Source organism: Lynx rufus, unplaced genomic scaffold (assembly GCF_022079265.1).
Source record: "Lynx rufus isolate CCGP_SWC_20201006 ecotype Redwood Valley unplaced genomic scaffold, mLynRuf1.p SCAF_2, whole genome shotgun sequence".
Classification (NCBI taxonomy): Eukaryota; Metazoa; Chordata; class Mammalia; order Carnivora; family Felidae; genus Lynx; species Lynx rufus.
The window spans coordinates 201,206,411-201,234,040 of NW_025814834.1; the positions used below are offsets into that span (position 1 = coordinate 201,206,411).

The 27,630-nt window shown below is 38.8% G+C and overlaps 1 protein-coding gene across 7 annotated transcripts in view; it reads right to left on the reverse strand.

Moving 5' to 3' along the window:
- PHACTR4 (phosphatase and actin regulator 4) overlaps positions 1–27,630 on the reverse strand; it is a 103,679-nt gene that overhangs the window by 39,866 nt on the left and 36,183 nt on the right. The window contains exon 1 of one of the 7 annotated variants that reach the window (XM_047085366.1): positions 6,189–6,471. The exons of the other annotated variants lie outside the window; for them this stretch is intronic. Within the exon in view, the coding sequence (XP_046941322.1) occupies positions 6,189–6,234 (46 nt within the window). The 5' untranslated portion in view covers positions 6,235–6,471. Of the gene's footprint in view, positions 1–6,188; positions 6,472–27,630 lie in introns of those variants that run through there. 7 annotated transcript variants of the gene reach the window in all.

The following is a 27,630-nucleotide window of genomic DNA, read 5'->3' on the forward strand; positions in this document are numbered from 1 at the left end:
CTCTGGTAAAATAGTTTTCTGGCCATGACTGAATCAAAATGTGTACACTTTTTGATAAAAATTCCAAGTTGAGAGGAAGGTTTTATAGTGAGGTGCCAGAAAATATAGATTCTCTCATGGAAAAAAGGCTTAAACTTTCCCAAGTTTTCCTGCAAGGAGAAAAAGGGGCTGTTGAGAAAATCCACTGGAGCAGAGAGAAGGGTCAATAATTTGTGGTTGGCAGGCCACATTCGATAACAGAAAACCCTATTATAAGGAGTCCATGTCAGACTCCTATTCTACTGCTTCCTCCTCATTCCTGACTACATGTGGAAAGTGTGCCTGTTCCTTCTTTCCCGGAGGAAACCATTTATTGTTACACCTCGGTAAGTATGAAAAAATGTCTCTGATAACTCTCATGACCAAATAATGCCAAGTTTTTCTTCAAAGGGTTACGAAGTAGTTTATTCTTAATTAACCCATCTATTATTTATTCCTATGTTAATATTGTTATATACCTACATTAAATTTTATCCATCCAACATTCTCCTTACTGATTTTACCCTATATTTCTAAATCACCTTGCCCCAAATTACTCCATCATCATGGGCTTGAGAACCCGTAACTATGAATTTTAGAGCAAAATGAATCAAAAGGTGATGGAAAACGAATGTAGGAAAGAGGAAAATATTATAATACGGTACCTTTTAAAGCAATATATTCCTATGTAAAAGTTAAAAAAAAAAGAGGCTAATTTTTGAATGAAAAATATATGAAGGGTCAAAAAGGAAAAAACAAAAACACAAACCTAGAGATAAGAGAATAGAAAGGCAGAGAGAAACAAAGTTCTAGACTAAATGGTAGAGTACAGTTTATTAAAATTATTTGGTCCCTTACCCAAGGGATACAGGAGTACTGATGCATAGGGGCACTTGTACCCCAATGTTTATAGCAGCACTCTCAACAATAGCCAAATTATGGAAAGAGCCTAAATGTCCACCAACTGATGAATGGATAAAAAAATTGTGGTTTCGGGGCGCCTGGGTGGCGCAGTCGGTTAAGCGTCCGACATCAGCCAGGTCACGATCTCGCGGTCCGTGAGTTCGAGCCCCGCGTCGGGCTCTGGGCTGATGGCTCAGAGCCTGGAGACTGTTTCCGATTCTGTGTCTCCCTCTCTCTCTGCCCCTCCCCCGTTCATGCTCTGTCTCTCTCTGTCCCAAAAATAAATAAAAAACGTTGAAAAAAAAATAAAAAAAAAAAAATTGTGGTTTATATACACAATGGAGTACTACGTGGCAATGAGAAAGAATGAAATATGGCCCTTTGTAGCAATGTGGATGGAACTGGAGAGTGTGATGCTAAGTGAAATAAGCCATACAGAGAAAGACAGATACCATATGGTTTCACTCTTATGTGCATCCTGAGAAACTTAACAGAAACCCATGGGGGAGGGGAAGGAAAAAAAAAAAGGGGGTTAGAGTGGGAGAGAGCCAAAGCATAAGAGACTCTTAAAAACTGAGAACAAACTGAGGGTTGATGGGGGTGGGAGGGAGGGGAGGGTGGGTGATGGGTATTGAGGAGGGCACCTTTTGGGATGAGTACTGGGTGTTGTATGGAAACCAATTTGACAGTAAACTTCATATATTGAAAAAAAAATAAAATTATTTGGTCTTGTGCCTAATTTAAGGACATGTGCTAATAATTAGCTGGCTGCTTTAATCTGATACACAGTATTTTAGTGAAGACAGAAAGAGCTTTTATATTGATCAAGAACTACAAAGTATTACTACTTGAACATTTTCTCTGAGTAAATATACAGGCTTCTCCTATGGACATATTTCACTTGAGGAAAAAAAAATTTATATGAACTACTAAGGATAATTGCTTATTCCCCTGAATGGACACTACAGCATAAACTCCTACTCTGGATTTAAATAATTGATTAACTCACCAATTATTAGAGAGGTCCTATGGTAAAACTCTAGATGGATACTGACATAACACCTTATCTACGTGCATATGATTCCCCATGCAAAGGTTATTTATTTGAAAGCAGACTCTTCTTAATTAACAGCTCTGGACATCCAACATAAGCTATGGTCAACTAAGAAAGAAATACATCTTATCTGTTTTTTTGTTTTGTTTTTATTTAAAGATTTTATTTTTAAGAAATCTCTATACCCAACATGGGGCTCAAATCAACAACCCAAAGATCAAGAGTTGCATGTCCCACTGACTGAGCTAGCCAGATGCCCTAAGAATATACATTATCTTAAATTTATAAATATCTTGGATTTTTTCTTTTAATATTTAAATTCTCAGCTAGAAAGTAAACTTCTCAAGGGCATAGACATGATTTATATCTATCAGCATCCACTAAAACATTTACAGTGCCTTAAATAATAAGAAATATATTCAATATACCCAGTAATTAATTTTGTTTCACTTAACTTGCTAAACTTAGAACCATCAGTTTTATTAATTTTTTTAAGTAAACTCTACCCCCAACATGGGGCTCGAACTCATGACCCCAAGATCAAGAGTTGCCTACTCTACCAACTGAGCCAGCCAGGTGCCCCAATACCATCAATTTTAAAGCTTAAAACGAATTACTATATTATAGGCCTAGAACTGTAAACAAATGATTTAAATCTTAATTTACTTTGTACATTTATCCTTCCAAAGAATCTGATAAGACTTTCCACACACTCATCCACTGAAATGCCTCTTCAATTTCATGAAGAAACAGTTATGTTTGGTAAAAGCCTTTAAAGCTAAGGTGTAGTGGAGCATCCAGGTGGCTTGAGCATTCAACTCTTGATTTTGGCTCAGGTCATGACCCCGTGGTCATGAGATCAAGCCCTACCTCCAGCTCCGTGCTGAGCATGGAGCCTGCCTAAGATTTTTGCTCTTTCAAAAATAAAAAATAATGGGGCGCCTGGGTGGCGCAGTCGGTTAAGCGTCCGACTTCAGCCAGGTCACGATCTCGCGGTCCGGGAGTTTGAGCCCCACGTCGGGCTCTGGGCTGATGGCTCAGAGCCTGGAGCCTGTTTCCGATTCTGTGTCTCCCTCTCTCTCTGCCCCTTCCCCGTTCATGCTCTGTCTCTCTCTGTCCCAAAAATAAATAAACGTTGAAAAATAAAAAATAAAATTCCCTCTCTCTCTCTGTATCTCTGCCCCACTCTCTTGCTCATGCGTGCACTCTCTCTCTAAAAATAAAATAAATCTAGGGGCACCTAGGTGGCTCAGTTGGTTAAGCGTCTGACTTCAGCTCAGGTCATGATCTCACAGTTTGTGAGTTTGAGCCCTGCATCGGGCCCTGTGCTGACAGCTCAGAGCGTGGAGCCTGCTTCAGATTCTGCGTCTCCCTCTTTCTCACTGCTCCCCACACCCCCCCCAACCCCCCACCCCGCTCATGCTCTGTCTCTCTCTCTCAAAAGTAAATAAATATTAAAAAAACAATAATAAAAAATCTTGGGGTGCCTATGTGGCTCAGTTGGTTAAGCGTCTGACTCTTGGTTTTGGCTCAGGTCATGATCTAGCAGTTTTGTGATCTCTGGCAGTGTGGACCCTGCTTCGGATTCTCTGTCTCCTCTTCTCTCTGCCCCTACCTCACTTGCACTGTCTCTGTCTCTCTCAAAATAAATAAATAAACTTTTTAAAAAAGTGCAAAAAAATAAATTTAATAAAAGAAATCTTGGGGCGTCTGGGTGGTCAGCTGATTGTCTGATGTTGGCTCAGATCATGATCTTGCAGTTCATGAGTTCCAGCCCCACGTCGGTCTCTCTGCTGTCAGCGCAGAGCCCACTTTAGATCCTCTGTCTGTCTCTTTCTCTCTCTCTCTGCACCTGCCCCTCGTGCTTTCTCTAAAAAATAAACATTAAAAAATAAATAAATAAAAGGGGTGCAGTCAGTTAAGCATCCGACTCTTGATCTCAGCTCACAGTTTGGGAGTTTGAGTCCCACATTGGGCTCTGTGCTGATGGCACGGAGCTTGCTTGGGATTCTGCCTCTCCTTCTCTCTGCCTCTCCCCTGCTTGTGCTCTTTCTCTCTCTTGCAAAATAAACAAATAAACTTAAAAATTTTTAAATAAATAAAATAAATCTGAAAAAAAAAGAATTCTTAAAAAATAAAGTAAAATAAAATAAAATAAAATAAAATAAAATAAAATAAAATAAAATAAAGCAATGGCATAGTTCTCAAAGGTGTCAATGTTGACCCTTCATGACCTGGCCCTGATTTACTCAAATAGAATAAATCCTGAATTATAAGAAATATACTATAGTCTCCATTAAAATAGCTTACAGCCACCTATGAATTATCTAGGAAATAGAAAATAAAACCCAAAAATTAAATCTAGAGAGAACAGGGGCACCTGAGTGGCTTAGTTGGTTGAACACCTGACTCTTGATTTCAGCTCAGGTCATGATCCCATGATCTCTGCTTGAGATTCTCTCTCTCTTCCTCTGTCCCTCTGCCCTGCTTGTGCTCACTCTCTTAAAAAAAAAAAAAAAAAAAATCTAGAGAGAATATAAAAATCTTAGGTGCCTGAGTGATTTCTAGTTCTGCTTTTAGGACTATTGGTAGACAGAAAAATTGATGAATTTGAGGCTCACTTTTTATCAAACAAAAATATCAAACTTTATCTACTTAGATGAAATATTTTTGTATATAGATGTTAGATGGGCATTCTTCCTAAGTAAGTTATATCCTATCAGTAATTTATATCTCTTTGCCTATTTCTTGGTTTTCAAATACCATTCATTTCCATCTCATAGATAAATGCCTAGCATTGTTTAGATCCTTATCCTTATTAATGAAGAACTACAGGAGAAGTTAGTGACCCAAAAGTGAATTTATCAATTTCAGGAGAGTGGTTACCTCTGGGACCAAAGAAACAAAATGTCATCACAAGGGAATGCGGGCATGGGCATAGAGAGAGGGGTGGAGCGGGATATCTCTGTTTTTAATTTCATTTCTTAAGCTGGGCAGTGGCCCAAAGGATCCTTTATATTTTTGTGTATTTTTTGTCTATGCTTTTTTCTATTTATGAAAAATTTCACTAAAAATAAAAGAAAGTTTTAAAAATTTCTCATGATCAAGGTGAAGTGAATCAAGTCCTGACTTTGGTCCTAAAAATCTGTTGCTCTGTGATTCACTTTGTGATCCATGTGCTTCAGTTTCAGTAAAACATGAAAAATACTTTGTAGGAACTTCATCTGGCAAGATCTCAGGGGGGAAACACACTTTTAGAAACTAAATAATATTAAATCACGAGATATTTGGGAATGCTACCTGTGTTCCCACACTTTAAATGTTTTCTTTAAAGTCATCAACATTTTTCATTTCTGAAAAAAGAGCAGCCTAGGACTGAACACGTTTTCTGCTACTTCCTAAATCAAAGAGAAGGTATAAATCATTTTTTAAAGAGTGTAATATCAAGAAAGGATTCATAGGCTTTCCCCCACTTTGCTTACATTTTCAACCCTTTAACAAATACCCACTTAAAACTATTTTTCCCACCTTTCCATCTTCATCTTATACAAAACTCCACACGGTTGGGAAAATGAGTCTTCAGTGACAATGGACTTCCACTTCACTTATAAGCCTTGAAACTCTAAGCTACACTTGTAATTACCAGCTTGCTCTCTAGCTATCTCTTAGACAAAAACACTTCAAATATAAAGCACTGACTTGAGAAATGTTTATATCAAAGAACTGCCTTACGAGAAATGGAAACACCAGCACAATGGGAAAAGCCTGAGACTTATCTGGAGGATGTATATATAACTGAGTCTAAGAAATTATGTCAATTCTTGAAAAAAGTCCCATTTATAGAAATCAGCTGTGCTACCTCCATACCATATACACACCAAGTCCTGCAACACGCTAGTAAAACATTGAATTGTAAATATGAGTTCCTGTAGCACTTCTCTTCTGCAAGGGCAAGAAATTAATAGATAGTTTCCCTACACTATTATATAAAAAAAAAACTCCGAAGGGCTCAAGTAAAACAAAACTATGAGTGGCAAATTAATATAATTGAATGAAAAACAACTTACAACGTTTCATTCATTCTTCACAAAGTTGTACACATCCTAAAGTTATAAACAACAAAATCCTCCTGGTCAACTCCCTATAAAATATTCAATTTCACATCTTCATCTGCCTTGCCTCTGTCAAAATTTCTTTGCCTTCTATTACTCACCAACTGCATCTGGATTTACCGGTCTGGAGACGTCAGCTTGCCCCATGATTAAATTGTCTGATGTGTCTCACGACAACAAACTGTCCCGGACCAAAGAAAACTTAAAAAGACAAATCCACATAAAGAAGAGACATGCACTCCTCTCTCAGTGTCACTGCCAAACGTCGGGAAAAAGCATGAGGTGAGTTAATTTGCTGGAGTTTCTGTTCCCTGTATCCCAGCCTGGGCACTTGTGGTTCTTACAAATATGTCTTCACGCTGGCTCTCTTCACACAGGAATGCCTGTCATTCCAGAGCGCACACTGTGAAGAGCTCAAGTGCAGGAAGGGGAGGAGACTGCCAACTACATTCGGGCTGCTGTGTGGCCCGCCCCGAAAGGCCACACCTACTTCTCCTGCCGTTGAGCTTTTTTATAACTCTCCAGATTCACAGCTATAGAAGATTGGGAGCCTACTCCAGAGTAGAACTTGTAGATGTAATCATGCACAAAACGTCAGGGTTGTGCATTACACACTGATGGGAAAGGAGGTAGACTCAAAGATATGTCTTCAAGACAGGCTTGCCTCAAAAGTACCGACTGTTCTCACATTTCACGGCTTGCTCTAAAACTGTAGTATTTCCTACCTATAAGTGGCAGATCCAAAGCAGGATGAGATCTATACACAGGGGGAATTAATAACATTAGGAGTAATAGTTTAGGACTGAATATACCTTCCCTAAAAATAAATAGTTCTGAAAATTTTGCTTACTAAAATAATAAATTTGAAATAAATGTTTGACAGTATTTCTCTTCCTGCTCAAGCTCAATAACCACTAAATGACCTTGGGGATTACAAAATGATAGGTAATGACCCCACATGTTGTGTTGCATATAATACATGAAAATATCAGCTAACCACATGTCCCAACTGAAGGTGCAACTTGCATACTGATTTTTCTTTTTTAATGATATAACTAACTTACATATAGTCGAAGTACTTAAATATTAAGGATACAGCTTGATGAATTTTTATCCACAGACATACCTGCGTATGCTAACACTTAATTTGGTAAATGCAAAAAGCCATATCTAACACAAGCTGCAGTGTTTAGCCACATACGCTGGATTATTTCACTAACACCTGAAGGTAAAAATGGTAAACTAACACTTCTGAGCACTACATTATGGAGGTTGACATTGGTTACTGGATTTAATCATTGCCACAACTAACCATACATTGTGAAGAGCATATTATTTAACCTATTATCAGATTAGGAAACTAAGGTTAGTAAGGTCAAATACTGTGACTTATGTCACCAAGTTTGTAAGTGCCAAAGCCCTAATATTCCTTCAACAAATGACGGCTGCGAAAAACAAAACAAACAACAACAACAACAACAAAACCCCAAAGCTTTTAGTTTAAATCTTAGTATTCCAAACCGAGCTCACAGAAGAATTTCTAGTATCTGGAATTTCCTTTTACCTTTCCTTAGTACCTTCTCCTTTCCCCCCGTTATTTTATCCCCTTTATCTGCTTTTGATACGGAAAAAAAAAATAGCAAAGATAACAAATAAGAAAATGATAAAGCCAAAGCAATGGTAAGAAAAAAAAGTGTAGAAAACCTCAGGCAACATTTTAATTGTTAATACTGGTAGCAGTCAGAAAAACATTATTACTTTGACCATTAAAATAGGAAAGAGAGGGGCGCCTGGGTGGCTCAGTCGGTTAAGCGTCCGACTTCGGCTCAGGTCATGATCTCACGGTCCATGGGTTCGAGCTCCGCGTCGGGCTCTGTGCTGACAGCTCAGAGCCTGGAGCCTGTTTCAGATTCTGTGTCTCCCTCTTTCTCTGGCCCTCCCCTGTTCATGCTCTCTCTCTCTCTGTCTCAAAAGTAAATAAACGTTTAAAAAAAAATAAAATAAAATAGGAAAGAGAGTAAAAGGAAAAACATACTGAAAGAATGCTCTAATGCAAGAATATCCAATACCTTCAAACTCTGGCACTTACTTATTAGCCTAAAAGCAGAGCATGTGTAACAGCAGTTTCCACACTGTAAAATGGGAGGCAAAAGGTGGCACCTGCTGCCCAGCACCCAGTAGGTGCTCAACATATTGTAGTAACCATCATCATCACCATCATCTTCTTCATCATGGATGTAACACAGCGTATGTTTAAGAGGATGAGCTTTGGGAGTGCCTGGGTGGCTCAGTCGGTTGAGCGTCTGACTTCGGCTCAGGTCATGATCTCACAGTCCGTGAGTCCCAGCCCCACATCACGTACCGTGGTGACAGTTCTTGCTTCTTCGGATTCTGCGTGTGTCTCTCTCTCTGCCCCTCCCCTGCTCATGCTCTGTCTCTCTCTCAAAAATAAACATTAAAAAATTTTATTTTATTTTATTTTATATATAAAAAAGAGGATGTGCTTTGGAGGCAACTGAAATTTTAATTCCAGATCTATCACTAGGTGTTAACACTAGGCAAGTTCCTTTACCTCTCTGTGTCTCGATTTTCCATTCTGTAAAATGAGCATAACCACACTTAGCAGTACGAGGCAGTTGTGAGGATTAAATGACACGAACATAAATAGAGCCCTCTGCAATGTGCCTGGCACACAGAAAACTCTCAATAAATGCAAGCAGTAATTATCACAGTTGCTATAGTAAAAGAAAACAAGTCCAGAAAGGAAAGGCCAAGTCAGAAGTAGCCAGACAATGGTACATGGCAAAAAAAAGTCATTACAAAGAGGTTAGTCAGAAACGGAAGAGGATGACATTTCTGTATCATGAATCCAGGGAGCATGTTGGAAGAAGCAGGCCAAGGAGGAAGTCTGAACACAATCAGGTTTGGTATACAAAAACAGCAAGCAGATGGAACAGCCCAGACAAAACGATTACTGTGAATAAGTTTAAACCAGGCACATCACACACACTCACAGCCCAGAAACAGTACTGGAGAATTTAGTTTATGTTGATAGGACCATACCAGAGTACAACAGATAGATTTATGGATCCTGGTATAGCTGCTGTTTACCACCTGGCAAATTTAAAGTTTATTTATGTACTTTAAGAAAGAGAGAGAAGAGAGTGCACAAGTGGGGGGGTGGGAAAGGCAGAGAGAGGGAGGGAGAGAGAAAGAATCCCAAGCAGGCTTTCCATGCTCATAGAGCAGAGCCTGACGTGTAGCTGGAGCTTATGAACCGTGAGATCATGACCTGAGCCGAAATCAAGAATCAGACACTCAACTGAATGAACCATTCAGGTGCCTTGGCATTGGTTTCTTTTTTTTATTTTTATTTTTATTTTTCAACGTTTATTTATTTTTGGGACAGAGGGAAACAGAGCACGAATGGGGGAGGGGCAGAGAGAGAGGGAGACACAGAACCGGAAACAGGCTCCAGGCTCTGAGCCATCAGCCCAGAGCCCGACACAGGGCTCGAACTCCCGGACCGCGAGATCGTGACCTGGCTGAAGTCGGACGCTTAACCGACTGTGCCACCCAGGCGCCCCTTGGCATTGGTTTCTTTCTGTGGCTGGTTTGTTAGATGCAAAAGCAAACATACCTGCTTCCTATGCTACATCAAATACTGTAATTCTTGTTCCCTGCTACCCCAACTTCCAGAAGGCAACATGGTTTGTCAATGGAAGAGAGCAGAGGCCCTGGAGGCCTGGAACAGAGGCCCTACATAAAATTTCAGCTTTCCCGTTTACTGATTAGGCAACTCTGAACAAGTTACTTTTAACTTACATGAGCCTCAGTTTCCACACCTGCAAAATGGAGAGAATTACTCACAGAGTTGTGAGGATTAAGAGAATTTTTAAAGAGCATGATGGTTGAAGTTGCTTAAAATATCTGGCACCCTCTAGCCCCACCTAGATTCTATATATAAATGACCACCCCCCCAACGTTTAAATTTAAACACCACTGTTCTTTAGGAAAAACTGGGGATGTTCTGATAATGCTTTTCTGTCACTGAGGCTATATGTATGGCAGGCATGAAGTAATGCATGTTTACAAGCCTGCAATATGCTGGCCTATGTTAATGGGAGGAAGAAACTGAAGTTACACCGCCGGACTGCTTTCAGCTCCATGGAATGAAAGACCTCAGGCTAAAAAACTGGTGTTACACACATTCTGCCTTTTTGCTTTTTCTTCCAGTTTGTGTTTTGAAGACCATAAGTTCTTTTTTTTTAATTTTATTTTTTAATTTACACCCTAGTTAGCATATAGTGCAATAATGATTTCAGTAGTAGATTTCAGTGATTCATACCCTATGTACAACACCCAGTGCTCATCCCAACAAGTGTCTTCCTTAATACCCCTTCCCCATTTAGCCCATCCCCCCAACCACACCCCCTCCAGCAACCCTCAGTTTGTTCTATTTAAGAGTCTCTTATGTTTTGTCCTCCTCCTTGTTTCGTATTATTTTTGCTTCCCTTCCCTTATGTTCACCTGTTTTGTATCTTAAATTCCACATATGAGTGAAGTCATATGATATCTGTCTTTCTCTGACTGGCTAATTTCACTTAGCATAATACCCCCTAAGTTCCATCCACGTAGCTGCAAATGGCAAGATTTCATTCTTTTTGATGGCCAAGTAATACTCCATTGCATGTATGTATGTATGTATGTATGTATGTATATATATGTGTGTGTGTGTGTGTACACGCGCACGCGCACACACACACACACACACACACACACCACATCTTCTTTATCCATTCATCTGTCAATGAACATTTGGGCTCTTTCCATACTTTGGCTATTGTTGATAGTGCATCTAGAAACACGGGGGTGCATGTGTCCCTTTGAAACAGCACACCTCTATCCCCTGGATAAATGCCTAGTAGTACAATTCCTAGGTCATAGGGTAGTTCTATTTTTAACTTTTTGAGGAATCTCCATACTGTTTTCCAGAGTGGCTGCACCAGTTTGCATTCCACCAGCAGTGCAAAAGAGATCCTCTTTCTCCACATCCTTGCCAACATCTGTTTTTGCCTGAGTTGTTCATTTTAGCCATTCTGACTGGTGTGAGGTTGTATCTCATTGTGGTTTTAATTTGTTCTTCCCTGATGATGAGTGATGAGCATTTTTTCATGTGTCTGTTAGCCATCTGGATGTCTTCTTTGGAAAAGTGTCTGTTCATGTCTTTTGCCCATTTTGAAGACAATAAGTTCTTAAGGATGCCCACGGGATCAGGACATGCTTCCAGAACTGAGGAGAGAGTTGTAAGAAATGATATTAAACAGGAAAGTTTCAGGTAAGAAAGATGGAAGGGTTTTTCCAGGGCTGGGTTAAGGATTTACAGAGTCACTTAGAATGCAGTAGAGGCAGTGGGAAAGGTAGGCCCAGCTGGAAACGAGAGTTAGCTGAATGGAGATGAGAAAGTGTGGGAAAAACAGCCGAGCCAAAAGATTCACAGGTTGTGAGGACAAGGGAAAAAGCGAGGTGAGAAGAGGTTATCAATGACACTGATGGAACTTCAGGCAACTATGTGACATCAGGTGGCTGAATCAAATTATTGCAAGCTCCCTTTTGGTTCTGAAATTCTATAGCAGAATCAAACCAACGACTTAACCAATTCAATGTTCTGTTTCAAATAATGCCTCCAAAAAGTGTTTTATTATGGAAAAGAGCAGTGGCCATAGTGTACTTTATATAATGAATCTAGCTCAGTGCTTGCCATATATTGCAAAATACCCACTTAATGAATTGGATTATTATTATTGGGAAACCACAAGCCTTACATATTCATACCACAATTATTTCCTGAGCACCTCTAAAGTATCAGGTATTGTCCCAGGTGTTGGGGACATGGTAGTGAATACAGTGCAGAAAAACCTCATGCCTTCTTTCTAGTACGTTAGATGGTGATAAGTACCGTAGAGAAAAATTATTCAGGAAAGGGAAACAGGGTGGGCTGAGAGAGAGAGTGCTAAATTACAAATTGTGTGAGAAGGGCCTCATTGGGAAGATAACATATAAAGACTTGAAGTAAAGAAATTCCTCAATTAACTTTCTCTGTCATCTTCCTCACTTAGACATACTTATTATTTTGCTTCACAGATACTGCATTTTTAACAAATTGAAGGTCTGAGACAACCCTGTGTCAAGCAAGTCTACTGTCACTAGTTTTCCAATAGCATTTGCTCACTTTGTGTCTCTTTGTCACATTTCAGTAATTCTTGCAATATTTCAAACTTTTCACTATTACAATATTTGTTATAGTGATCTGTGATCAGTGATCTTTGATTTTACTATTGTAAATGTTTTGGGGAACCATGAACCAGGCCCACATGAGACTGTGAACTTAATCGATAGATGTGTGTGTTCTGACTGCTCCACTGACTAGCTATTCCTCTATCTCTCCCCCTCTCCTCAAGCTTAGCTAGTCCCTGACACACAACAATATGGAGATGAGGTCCATTAATAACTCTACAATGGCCTCTAAGTGTTCAAGTGAAAGGAACAGTCACAGCTTTAAATCAAAAGCTAGAAATTATTAAGTTTAGTGATGAAGGCATGTGGAAAGCCAAGATGGCCAGAAGATAGGCCTCTTGGTCCAGTTAGCCAAGCTGTGAATGCAAAGGAAAGGTTCTTGAAAGAAATTAAAAGTACTACTCCAGTGAACACATGAATGATAAGAAAGTGAAATAGCCTTATTGCAGATATGGAGAAAGTTTGAGTAGTCGAGAGAGAAGATCAAACTAGCCCCAACACTCCCTTAAGCCTAACCTAATCCAGAGCAAGGCCCTAACTCTCTTCAATTGTGTGAAGGCTGAGAGAGGGGAGGAAACTGCAGAAGAAAAGTCTGAAGCTAAGAGAGTTCAGTTCGTGAGGTTTAAGGAAAGACGCTATCTCCATAAAAATGCAAGGTGAAACAGCACATGGCAATGTGGAGGCTGCAACAAGTTCTCCAGAAGATTTAGCCAAGATAATTTATGAAGGTGCCTACACTAAACAACAGGTTTGCAATGTAGATGAAAACAGCTTTAAAATACAAGATTCCATCTAGGAATTTCATAGTTAGAGAGGAAAAAATCAATGCTGGCTTCAAAACTTCAAAGGACAGGCGGACTCTCTTGTCAAGGGCTAATAGAGATGGTGATTTTAAGTAGAAGCCAATGCCCACTGACCATACCAAAAATCCTAGGGCCTTTAAGGACTATGCTAAATCTACTCTGCCTGTACTCTACAAATGGAACAGATGACAGCACATCGGTTTATAACATGGTTTACTAAATTTTTTAAGCCACTCTTGAGACCTACTGCCCAGAAAGAAAGATTCCTACTGCTCAGTGACAATGCACCTGGTCACCCAAGAGCTCAGATGGAGATGTACAGTGAGATTAATTTTGTTTTCATGCCTGCTAACACAATAGCCATTCCATGGATCAAGGAGTAATTTTTTGTAAGTTTATTTATTATTTTGAGAGAGAGCAAGAGAGAGCAGAGGAGGGGCAGAGAGAGAGAATCCCAAGGATCTCTTGAGAATTTGCACTGGTGGTACAGAGCCTGATGCAGGGCTCAAACTCATGAACTGTGAGATTGAAATCAAGAGTCAGACACTTAATTGACTGAGCCATCCAGGCACCCCTCAAGGGGTGATTTTGACCTTCAAGTCTTATTATTTAAGGAATTAATTTTGCACAGCTGTAACTGTCATAGATAGCAATTCCTCTGATGGATCTGGGCAAAGTAAATTGAAAATCTTTAGGAAAGTAAAGAATCCACCAAACTGCATGCCATTAAGAACACTTGTGATTCATGAGGAGAGGTCAAAATATCAACATTTATGGGTGTTTGGAAGAAGTTGATTCCCACATGGATGACTGTGTGTGTGGGGGGGTGTTCAAGACTTCAATGGAAGAAGTACCTGCAGATGGGGTGGAGACAGCAAGAGAACTAGAACGAGAAGTGGAGCCTGAAGATGGGAGTGAATGGCTGTGATCCTATGATACAACTTGAACAGATGAGGAGTCGCTTCTTATAGATGAGCAAGGAGAGTGGTTTCTTGAGATGGAATCTCCTCCTGGTGAAGGTGTTGCGAAGAATGTTGAAATGACAACAAGGCATTTAAAATATCAAATAAACTTAGTTGATAAAGCAGCAAGGTTTGAGAGGATTGACTTGAATTATTATTATTATTATTATATTTTAATGTTTTATTTATTCTTAAGAGAGAGAGAGAGACAGAGACAGAGCATGAGCAGGTGAGGGGCAGAGCGAGAGAGGGACACAGAATCCAAAGCAGACTCCAGGCTCTGAGCTGTCAGCACAGAGCCCAATGTGGGGCTCAAACCCACAAGCTGTGAGATCATGACCTGAGCCGAGGTCAGACGCTCAACTGACTGAACCACCCAGGCGCCCCGACTTGAATTATTTTTTAAGGCTTATTTATTTTTGAGAGAGAGAGATGGACAGGCAGACAGACGGAGGGAGAGGGAGATAGAGGATCCAAAGCAGGCTCTGCCCTGACAGAAGAGAGCCCAATGAAGGGCTCGAATTCATGAACTGTGAGATCATGACCCGAGCCGAAGTTGGACACTTAAACTGACTGGGCCACTCAGGAGCCCCAGATTGACTCTAATTTTGAAAGGAGTTCTGCTGTGGGTAAAATATGTTATCAAACAGCATCACATGTTATGATGCTGAAAGGAAAAGTCAACCGATGTGGCAAACATCATTGTCTTATATTAAGAACTTGCCCCAGCCTTCAGCACCCACCACCCTGATCAGTCAGCAGCCATCAACATCAAGGCCAGACCCTCTTATCGGCAAAAAGATTACAACTCACTGAAAGCTCAGATGATGGTTAGTGTTTTTTTAGTAATCAAGTATTTTTCTTAAGTAAGCTCTACATTCAGCGTGGAGCTTGGCCTCATGACCCTGAGATCAAGAATCACACGCTCTTCTGACTGAGCCACCCAGGTGCTCCAGAAATAAAGTACAGTAAAACCTTAGTTTGTGAGCATAGTTCATTCTGGCAACATGCTTATAATCCAAAGCACCTGTATATCAAAGTGAATTTCTCCATAAGAAATAATGGAAACTCGGATGATTTGTTCCACAACCCAAAAATATTCATATAAAAATGATCACAATATTGTAACATAATAGAAAATAATAAAGAAAATACAAAATATAAAGAAAAATAAACAAGTTAACCTACACTTACCTTTGAAAGCCTTCATGGCTGGTGTGAGAGAGAAGAGAGAGGAGGATTATGGTGTAGGACCACTTTCATTATCACTAACGGATGTTGATTACAGTACAGTATTAATAAACTTGTCATCTACTGTATTTAATGTAACTGGCAATAAGGCAGCAGAGGAAAGGGTCTATATCTGCAGGCAGCCTGACCTAGAATGAAGCAAAGCATTCCTAAGCTTACTCTTGTATGAAAAAGCAAAGGTCTCTCTATAGGTGCTTTGAAGTGACAAAAAAGTATACTAGTGGCAGTGTGGGCACCTTCCAACGTTCTGAAAAATCACTGATTTCTGCCAAACACTGCGGCCTGAGACAGAGCATCCGAGCATGGGAGACGATCGCCCACAATCCCACAGCGAGGAAGAGAGAGACACACAGAGAGGGAGAAAGAGAGAAGAACCATTGGCTAAATGGTGATCATGGGACATTTGGCACCACATACTACTCGTATTGCAAGACATTGCTTGTTTATCAAGTTAAAATTTATTAGAAATGTTTGTTCATCTCGTGGAACACTCAGAGAATAAGTTACTCTGTTACAATGCAGGGTTTTACTTATATTTGTATTTTTTTTAAGTATTTTTAAAATAAGGTGTGTACATGGATTTTTAAAACATAATGCTACTGTGCACTTAGTAAACTGCAATATAGTATAAACATAACTTTTACATGCACTGGCAAACATTCATTTGGCTTGCTTTATTGCAAAATCTGCTTTACTGCAGTGGTCTGGAACTGAACCCACAGTATCTCTGAGGTATGCCTATACTATAGTTCCATCAGTTCTAAGAGAAGCAAAATAAAAGGCGACACTTTCAAAGGTACTACAAATGAATATTGCTTACTCTGGAGTATATTTTAATGATTGGTCGCTGAACTAACAGTTATCAAATATGCTATTCAGTTCTCAAATACCTACAGATGGACTGTCCAATACTATGGTCACTAGCTGCATATGATTATTTGAATTTATATTCAATCTGTTTATATTATATACAATTTGCAATTCAGTTTTTCATTTGTACTGGCCAAATTTCAGATGCCCAATAGCCACACATGGCTACCACGATGGATGGTGCAGATATAGAACATTTCCATCTCTGCAGGAAGTTCTATTGGACATAATGCACCTGAAGCCTTTTTCAAGTCCACTAAAGTCTTTTAGTAATAACAAAACAGCACTAACTGTACCTTTCAGTGTGTGGTGTCTATCTTCCAAGGCACTAACCTACTAAAGGCACTATACTATGTGGGAATGCTGACAAGTTTAAGAAAAAAAAAAAAAGTTTATTTTTATACAGCACTAACTACTAAGCTATTAACACTCTTTTTTTTTTTAATGTTTATTTTATTTTTGAGAAAGCGAGAGAGACAAAGCATGAGTGGGGGAGGAGCAGAGAGAGAGGGAGATACAATCTGAAGCAGGCTCCAAGCTCTGAGCTGTCAGCACAGAGCCTGACTCAGGGCTCGAACCCACAAACCGTGAGATCATGACGTGAGCCAAAGTCAGACACTCAACCGACTGAGCCACCTAGGTGCCCATAACACTCTTCCTTTAGTAACTGAATTACTACTTCTTTTTCTAGTAATACTCAGTTAAAGTCTTTGACTATTAATACTAATTCAAAGTCTAAGGAAGGGGAATGATTTAAAAATTTTTTTAAATACTTATTTATTTTGAGAGAGAGCACACATACAAGCAGGAGAGGGGCAGAGAGAGAGAGAGAGAGAGAGAGAGAGAGAATGCCAAGCAGGTTTCCTGCTGTTGGCACAGAGCCCAACGCAGGGCTCAATGCCATGAACTGTGAGATCATGACCTGAGCCAAAATCAAGAGTTGGATGCTTAACTGACTGAGCCATCCAGGCATCCTAAGAATGGCTTTATTTTAAAGATTTACTAAGAATTATATCCATTTGTTATCAATTGAAAATTAACAACCTCGGGTCACCTGGGTGGCTCAGCCGGTTGAGCGACTGACTTCGGCTCAGATCATGATCTCACGGTTCCTGAGTTCGGGCCCCTCATCGGGCTCTGTGCTGACCGCTCAGAGCCGGGGAGCCTGCTTCAGATTCTGTGTCTCCCTCTCTCTCCGCCCCTCCCCCACACGCGCTCTTTCTCTGCCTCTCAGAAATAAAGAAAATAAAAAAAAATTTTTTAAAGAAAATTAACAACCTCTATCTTATTGGCCATCCATTTATTATTTCTATTTCTCCAAACAGTACTTTTTCATGCGCTGAAGGTAGATTTTATGAGTTACAGTGAAAGTGACTGAGGAGTTTTAAAGAAAAAAAGTACTTTATAAAACATGATATTCACAAAAACTAAGTCCCTAGTGGCCTCTATTAAGAAACCACAAGGTATCAATGATGTGTAGAAACTAACCAGTCAGAAATCAAAGGGCTGCCCATCCCAGGGTTTTTGAAACGAGTTAAATGTTCCCCAGTAAAGTGGCATTCACTGCTGATGACTCAGAGATGACTATTAGCCACTGCCAGTTCTCTCCTTCCTTCCTTCCTTCTCTTTCATAACTCTAACTCATCTGACCCTCAACCCTTTAAGTGAGAAAGAAATCTAAACATTACCAAGGAATATTCTGAGCCACATATTCAGTAAGAATACAATCAATGTCGGATAATAGCTACAATGTTTGTAAAAGTTATTCAAAAATGTCTAACAAGGAATCTCCTTAAACATTCTTTTTTAAAACGTGTAGGAGAATAAAGGGTTCATCGTCTACTAAATAAAAATTCTGAGTAATGAACACCTGGTTACCCCATGAGTCAACAGTAATTCCTGTAATAGGAACCAAGGACGATTATATCAGTGGTGTTTCTATAAAACTTACTCCAGCTATTAACTCAAATGAACTTTATTCTTTGATTTCCATGTATGAAGTATCCACCTCTTTTGTAGCATTCTCTTCCCTCAAAACCCTCAATCTTTCACAATCACAAATTCTGGGAGATGAAGCACAGGGGCAAAAAAAAAAAAAAAAAAAAAAAAGCTGTGCATATAATTTCTAAATTCAAATTCAAAGAAACATTATGTTCTGAATTATACAAAACTGTCCTTCTAAATCTTGTTTTAAAAAAAGTAACATGGTGGGAATGCAAGCTGGTGCAGCCACTCTGGAAAACAGTCTGGAGGTTCCTCAAAAACCTAAAAATAGAACTACCCTACGAACCAGCATTTGCAGTACTAGGCATTTATTCACGGGATATAGGTGTGCTGTTTCGAAGGGACACATGCACCCCCATGTTTATAGCAGCACTATCAACAATAGCCAAAGTATGAAAAGAGCCCAAATGTCCATCGATGGATGAATGGATAAAGAAAATGTGGGGTGTGTGTGTGTGTGTGTGTGTGTGTGTGTGTGTGTGTATATATATACATATATATATGTATATGTATATATATAACATAATACTCTATTGTGTGTGTGTGTATATATACTCAGCAATCAAAAAGAATGAAATCTTGCCATTTGCGACTACATGGATGGAACTGGAGGGTGTTATGCTAAGTGAAATTAGTCAGAGAAAGACAAAAATCATATGAGGACTTTAAGAGACAAAACAGATGAACATAAGGGAAGGGAAACAAAAAGAATATAAAAACAGGGAGGGGATCAAAACAGAAGAGACTCATAAATATGGAGAACAAACTGAGGGTTACTGGAGGGGTTGTGGGAGGGGGGATGGGCTAAATGGGTAAGGGGCACTAAAGACTCTACTCCTGAAATAATTGTTGCACTATATGCTAACTAATTTGGATACAAATTTTAAAAAATAAAAAATAAAATTAAAAAAAAAAAGTAACATGGGGCACCTGGCTGACTCAGTCAGTAGAGCATGCAGCTCTTGGTCTTGGGGTTGTGAGTTCAAGCCCCGTGTTGGGTGTGGAGATTACTTAAAAATATAATCTTCGGGGCGCCTGGGTGGCGCAGTTGGTTAAGCGTCCGACTTCAGCCAGGTCACGATCTCGCGGTCCGTGAGTTCGAGCCCCGCGTCAGGCTCTGGGCTGATGGCTCAGAGCCTGGAGCCTGTTTCCGATTCTGTGTCTCCCTCTCTCTCTGCCCCTCCCCCGTTCATGCTCTGTCTCTCTCTGTCCCAAAAATAAATAAACATTGAAAAAAAAATTAAAAAAAAATATATAATCTTCAAAATAAAAAGGGGTACCTGGGTGGATCAGTCGGTTAAGCATCCGACTGGTGATTTTGGCTCAGGTCATGATCCCAGGGTCATGGATTGAGCCCTGCATTGGGCTCCGTGCTGAACATGGGGTCCACTTAAGATCCTCTCTCTTACCCTCTGCCCCTCTCCCCTGCTCCCCGTCTGTCATTAGGAAAAAAAAAAAAAAAAAGGAACAGTGAAACACATTAACACTTTAGGACAACAATCTGGTGACATCAGAAAAAAATACGGACAATTGTGTGATTTTGCTCACCTATCTATACTAAAGCAACTAGCCTAATTCTAGTCTAACTTTTCGGAAAAGATAATCTTTATTAGTACTGATGAGGCTGTAAAAATGTAATCACCAAATAAAATCTTTCAAGATGCAAATTTGATTACTGTGTTTTCAGCCTAAAAATAATTTCTTTTACTGAAAAAGCCCGAAATTACACAGCATCCAGTTAGCTGTTAAACACTGTACTAACACTCATCTGGTTGCCGGGCCTATGCACCAAGGGCCTTCAGGATACCACCTGTCCTAAAATCCAGGGAGGAGCTGACAACCAGTTTGTTGTGCTGAGTTGTAGTGAAGGAAAATAAAAAAGATAAAGGGCTGAAAGAACTCTTCTGAGATTCATTCACTTGGGGCAAAAAGTCTTCTGTATCTTTAAACAATTTTACAAATCTCCCCAGTCTGACATAGTCTGTTTGTGGAGTACAGCTTTCAGTTTTGACATCCTCCTCTGTGTGCCTGGGGCAGTAATAGTTTACTGCTTCCTGCTTCCAGTTTGATTCCTCTCTAATCTATCCTCAACAGTGGGGCCGCAGTGATGTTTACAACAGCACAAATTTAACAGTGTTCTTCACGGCTCACAAAAAAAATCTTTCAAGCCCTGATCTAAGCCTACCTTTCTAAGGAGCCTCTTCTCTACCTCCTCTCCCGTACTTACTTGTCTTCAGTCCTGGGACTAGTCTTCAGTCCTGCTGCACCTCGTGGAGTTCCTAAACTATGACATGCTCTCCCGGGTCTATCTACTGAGGCATCTGCTGTTCTAGCTACCTGGAAAGTCGTCTCCCTCCCCACATCCCCTCATCTGGCTAAGTCCTGCTCCTTCAAATTCATTTATGTGTCACTTCCTCCTTGAAGCCGCCTTTGAACATCTACCTTTTGACACTTAAGACTGAATCAGGTATACCTCTTCTGTGCTCCCAAGTCACCCTGAGTCTACCTCTACATACAGGGGTACACATCACTTTTGTTCTAATTATCTATTTACTTGTCTCTCCTACATATATCCTCAGCAAGTAACATACTGCTCAGCACATAGTAGGCATTCAATAAATATTTGAAAACAATGGAGACAGGCAAAGGGAGAACAGGATCTTTCACTAGTTTAGACTGCAAGTATCCTTTTCAGGTTATGAAGTATTTAAGTTGGGAAAGTGCCAGGCTGGTAGGTAATGAACTTAGAATAAGTCACTTAACAATTTCATGACAAAAAGGAAAGAAAAAGACAGGCATAATTGAGATTATCTTGAAAGCTACAGATTAAATGTTATTACAAATTCACTGCCATCTATGCTTACAGCAACACAATCTTTGAATTATAGTTGGTTTTAGATTTATAAAAAAAGTGATTGAAAAAAAACCCAGCTCTGCTTTTCTTCTAGTTTCTAGGAGAAATGGTTACGAGGATTAAAATAGCACCACCAGTTTTTAATCACTCAAAGGTGATTTCTTTTCTCCCCTTCATTCTTGTTTCCCAATTTTTGGAAATTCTTGTTTCCCAAAAAGCAGTTTCATTGCTTTCTCTCCCCTTCATTCTTGTTTCCCAATCATTTCATTAAATGATAACGTTTCTACCAGAAAAATCAGAACACAAGAGATAAAATAATACTAAATATCTATTTTGTTACATATGAACATCTTTAACAAAAGAGCTGATGAAAAAGAGCTAAATCTTAGAATAAACTAAGTTCAATTTCCCATGCATTCTTTCCCCTCGTTTTCTATGAATAAGCTAACACTAACTGAGCCTATATTATAACTCCAGGGACTGTTCTAAGTGTTCTACATGTGTTAATTAATCTAATTCTCACAACAAGGACATCAAAAGGATTCCATTTATTATCCTACTTAACAGATGAGTCACACAGGGGTAAACTTGTCCAGTGAGTTCAAAGCCGACAAATGGCAAAATTGGGGCTCATATCTAAGTACTCTGGACGTGAATCTCTACTCCTACTAACATACTGTATACCTAAATATAAATTGAATTCGCACAACTTATTTTTAACCTTAGAAACACTGTTGGAGGTATTACTGTAACAAAAGTAAAATTCAGGCACAGAGCAGTTATACAAATTGTCCAAAATGACAATGTTAAAATTAAAAAAATAGTTGTTCTCTTAGCCCATCCCTGATATTTCCAGTATGACCATCACTAAGAATGATGCTTCCTATCATAAAACCAATCTTTAAAGGAAATTCTTAGGGGCGCCTGGGTGGCTCGGTCGGTTAAGCATCCAACTTCGGCTCAGGTCATGATCTCACGGTCCGCGAGTTCGAGCCCCGCGTCGGGCTCTGTGCTGACAGCTCAGAGCCTGGAGCCTGTTTCAGATTCTCTGTCTCCCTCTCTCTCTGCCCCTCCCCTGTTCATGCTCTGTCTCTCTCTGTCTCAAAAATAAATAAACGTTAAAAAAAATAAATAAAGGAAATTCTTAGAAAATAAATGAAAGGTCTAAAATCAAGAGAGGTTGGCTATTTGGGTCAGAGACATTTCTACCACTCCTCAAACTAAACCTGTAACAAAAATACCCCAGCCCCAGTGTTTCATGAGAAGCACCTTTAACCCACACCGGGGGCATTATTAGCCATATAAAACAGTATGTTTCATCATCATATACTGTGTGTCTGTATCTTTAAGGTTATTAGGTAATTAGGAAGCCCCTAGATTTTCCTATTTCCCCATGTTCTCCAAATTCTCTTGATACAAGACAAATACAATAAAAAAAACTCTCCTTAAAGAAATCACCACTAAGTTGTTCAAAGAATGCAGAGATAAGAAAGGAAATATAGGGGCGCCTGGGTGGCGCAGTCGGTTAAGCGTCCGACTTCAGCCAGGTCACAATCTCGCGGTCCGTGAGTTCGAGCCCCGCATCTGGGCTGATGGCTCAGAGCCTGTTTCTGATTCTGTGTCTCCCTCTCTCTCTGCCCCTCCCCCGTTCATGCTCTGTCTCTCTCTGTCCCAAAAATAAATAAACGTTGAAAAAAAAAAAATTAAAAAAAAAAAAAAAAAAAAGAAAGGAAATATATATCTATACAAGCAAATTTGGTTTTAATAATTTCCATACGTACAAGTCATGCTCAATAACATGGCATGAAATTCCAATAATGCAACTCTTTTCATATGTATAAAAACATTTATTCACTCTGCCTCACATTGACAGTTCTTAATCTCCTCTTTGAGAGCTGAAACTGTATCTTATTTTTTCCCTTCATGGCAACTAGGGCAGTGTACCAACAAAATTTATTGAATGAATTAATGAATCAGTCTGCCAGCCAATCATCCATTCATCCACCTTTTCACCTTTTGGTTGGAGTGAGTATACAGTGAGTATGAAAATAAATTATCAAGCAAAACTACCTGAACTTCATTGTAACCAACGTTAAGCCATTGGCCTTGGATGTACTATGAGATTAAAACCAGAACTAAACAAGCACACACCTTTAGTACTGGCAAAGCTCCACCTGAGTGCCACTTCTTTCTTTCATTAGTTAAGACATGATTCTTAAGGGTTCTTGCTATTCAAGCCCTTTGATTATTGAGCTCTAAGCTGAAAAGGGGAAAGACTGACCTCTGGGGGAAAATGGACAAAATAAAGCAGCCAGACCCACCTGTTTTATAGCATTTAAATTATCTGGGGGAGATCAAAGAAGAAAAACAGAAGATAAAGAATCACCAAATAAATTTAAAAATATTTAAATAGTCAAGACAAATGCAGTTATTATTATTGTTTTTTTTTTTGTAGTATTTAATCTTTTTATGCAATGGAAAAAAAGGAAAGCTGTAGCTACAGACTACAGTTTGACCTAATGTCATTCTGGCTACCAACAGAAAAACACTGATTTGATGAGGAAAAACCAAAACAATCTTCAATAAGGAACTGAAGACCATCAGCACCATTTCACAAATAATCCATTATTATACCGCTATCACCTTCTTTTAATGAAACCTTCCGTTATGGGTGTGTGTGTGTGTGTGTGGGCGCACACACATGTATTCTGGACTCCACTGATGTTTCCAATAACAATCTTGTAAAAACGGTGTCTTTTGAGTCAAGGCAAAGCTCTACCATGAAAGGTCATTTCTTTAAAGTAAACTCTGCCTCCAGTGTGAGGCTCAAACTCACGACCAAGATTAAGAGTCACATGCTTTAATGACTGAGCCAGCCAGGCGCTCCACAAAAGGTCATTTTTAACATGACAGAACTCTGAACAGGCACAAGAAGATAACCACTGATGTTGTTTTGAAATTAATGGTTTCCTGCCTAATGGAAAATGTTTATACTAGTCTCATTATCAACTTTTAAATCCCATTGACCATAATGTGAATTTGAAACAAAGGTGAGGAAACATTTTTTAAATTACAGATATTTACTTATCACTTAATAGAAAAACATAAAAATTTCAAAAACTTTAAAGACTTTTTTGTTTAATAAAAATTATACACTTTTAAATGGGAATATGCCATAAACACTGTGCTGTGTGCATTGTTCTTTATCAAAGTTATTTCTCTAGGTAAATAACCAAGAAAAGTTTGAAAAAGTAGAATAATGAAGGGTATTGTTTTAGACCTTAAAATATAAGACTATAATAATAATAAGGAGGTGCATGGGTGGCTAGTCTTAAGGTTAAGTGTCCAACTTTTGATCTCAGCGCAGGTCTTGATCTCAGGGTCATGAGTTCAAGCCCCATGCTGGGCTCTGCACTGGGCCATGAAACCTACTTAAGAAAAGATAATAATAACAAACAATGTACAACTGGTGTAAAAACTGACAGGTGGTTCAACAGAACAGAATGCACAGTCCAAAAATATACTTGAGATCTCACAAACCTTAGCTTGCTGCAATAGTGTCATAAATCAGCAAAAAAGGGGCAGTTAATTACTTAACTTTTTTTTCTAACTTATATTTTATACACTTTGTCAAATACCAAAAGCAAATATAAATTAAATTAACTTCAGTTGGGGCACCTGGGTGGCTCAGTTGGTTAAGCGTCCAACTTCAGCTCAGGTCACGATCTTGTGGTTCGTGGGTTTGAGCCCTAAGTTGGGCTCTGTGCTACCAGCTCAGGGCCTGGAGCCTACTTCAGATTCTGTGTCTCCCTCTCTCTGTGCCCTTCCCCAGTTCATGCTCTGTCTCTCTCTCAAAAATAAAATTAAAAAAACATTAAAAAAATTTAAAAATAAATTAACTTCAATTATTAGAACTGCATTAAATCTATACAGTAAATTTAGTAATACATGACACTAATTTTCCCATTGCTTGACACAATGCCTCTATTCCCTCCTCTATAGCAAATTTCCAGTTGTATCATAGAGCTTATGGACTTCTTGTTACAATCATTCCTAGGTATCTCATAATTTGGGTTGTGCATGTAAAGGGCTTTTAATTCCTTTAGTCTTTTGGCATAATTTATTATATGTACATTTAAAACGATTCATTTTTGAACAATTATTTTGCATTTAGTCAGCCATTTTACTGAACTCTTTTTCAGTTGATTCTCTTGGGAATATTTTTATGAAGAGGAAATAATATTGGCCAACAAATATATAATTAACTTTTTCATTATTGGAACTTCTGATTAGTGTTTGCCTTACTACACTAAGAACTCCCAAAATAATGTTAAATAAGGTAACAGTGGGCATTCCTGTCTTGTTCTTATTCTAGTGGACATTTCTTCAATACCTCACTGGTAAGGGTGGTATTCAGAGAGCCATTTTTTTAAAAAATATTTATTTTTGAGAAAGAGAGAGGGAGAGAGCACAAGCGGGGGTAGGGCAGAGAGAGGGAGACAGAAGATCTGAAGGAGCTCTGCATGACGTGAGCAGACGTCAGAGCTTAACCAACTGAGCCAACCAGGCGCCCCAGAGAGTCATTCTTTATTATGTTTAAGCTGTATGTAAACATACTGCAATAGAAAAAAAAAGAACTAAAAGGATATATACAACATTCATGCTGTGGGTTGTCACTGAGCGGCAGAGGTGGGCAAAAGAAATTGTATCTAACTTTTATAAAATGTGTCTTAATGTTACCAATTTTTAAGTCAATTTAGTAGGAATGTGTAGGTGCTTTTCATTTAAAAATAAAACCATCAGATTCTTAATATAAGTTTTTAGCTGGAATAGTTGAATTTTATAAAAAAAAAAATTTGTCATCAGAACACCTGGGTGGCTCAGTCAGTTAAGCGTCCAATTCCTGATTTTGGCTCAGATCATGGGTTGGAGCCCCAAGTCGGGCTTGACACTGACCATGCGGAGCCTGCTTGAGATTCTCTCCCTCTCTCTCTGCCTCTCCCACTCACACTCACTCTCTCTCCCCCACCAAAATAAACTTTAAAAAAATCCTTTAAAAAAATAAAAATTAATAAAATAAAAAATTTTTGTCATCTCCAGAAATGAGCATATCATTTTCCTCCTGTTTTCTGATGTACTAATGTTATTATTTATAGATTCCTCAATATCTTTAGATCCTAAAAGAAATCCTCTTGATCATATTCCTTTAATATACTGAGATATGTGACATATCAAATGGGGAAAAAAGCAGTTCTAAGTCAGTTTGCTAAAAATGTATAATGATACAGGTAATTGCTCTGGAAAAGATCATGGAAGCAGATACATCAGAATGGTATCAATAAATCAGTAGTTATCACTGGGCATAAAAGTTTTTTCTTTATGTCACTTTGTATTTTCTAGTTTTTCTGGAAGAAATATGTGTGGTTTTTGTAATCAGAAAAAAAATGCAATAATCATTTGTTGGATTTAATCTGCAAGTACTTTATATAAAATCTCTATAACTATATACACTGAGATGAGAGAAATGCCACTTTTATTTCTGTACTATCTTTGTCAGCTTTTAGTTATCAAGTATCCAGTTATCAAGATCTTGTTAACTTTATAATAGATGGGTGTATTTTTCTATCTTTTTTTCTGTTCTCCTGTGGTTGATACAGCATTATAATTATTTGTTTCTTCACATTATGAATGAAATTACCATTAAACCCACTGAACTTAGACACATTTTAACGTTACTTACATGACTATTAGTCTATATGGGATTTTTATATCTTGAATCACTTTGGTAAATTATATTTTTCTAGAAAATTGCTCAAGTTATCAGGTATTCAACAAAAGTGCTAAAGTAATTTAGCAGACAACAGAGAACATTTTCAGCTTTGTACCATATCCAAAAATTAATTCAAAAAGAGTCACTGGCCTAAATGGAAAACCTAGAACTGTAAGCCATCTGAAAGAAAAAACAGAGAAATCTCTGCGACACTGGGTTAAGCAAAGATTTCTTAGAAGACAAAGAGCATTAACCATAAAAGAAAAAAAAACTGGATTTCATCAAATTAAAAACTTGCTAATCAGACAAGCCACAGGCTGGGAGAAAACACATGTATCACACATATATCGTAAAGAACTTGCATGTGAACCATGTAAAGAATTCTTCCAACTCATTAATAAGTCAATTTTTAAAAAGAGGGAGAAATCTTAATAGATAATTCACCAAAGACATGGATGGCACATAAACACATGACAAGTTACTCAGTTGGTCATGAGGGAACTGCATATTAAAGCCATCATGAGAAACCACTATTAGAATTACCAAAATCCCTAACACGGACAACACTAAAGGATGGTGAGGACGTGGGGCAACAGGAAGGCTCATTCACTGCTGGTGGGAAGGCAAACTAGGACAGCCACTTTGGAACACAATCTGGCAGTTTCTTATAAAACTAAACATACTTTTACCATACGTTCCAAAAACTGTACTCCTTGGCATCTACCTAAATGA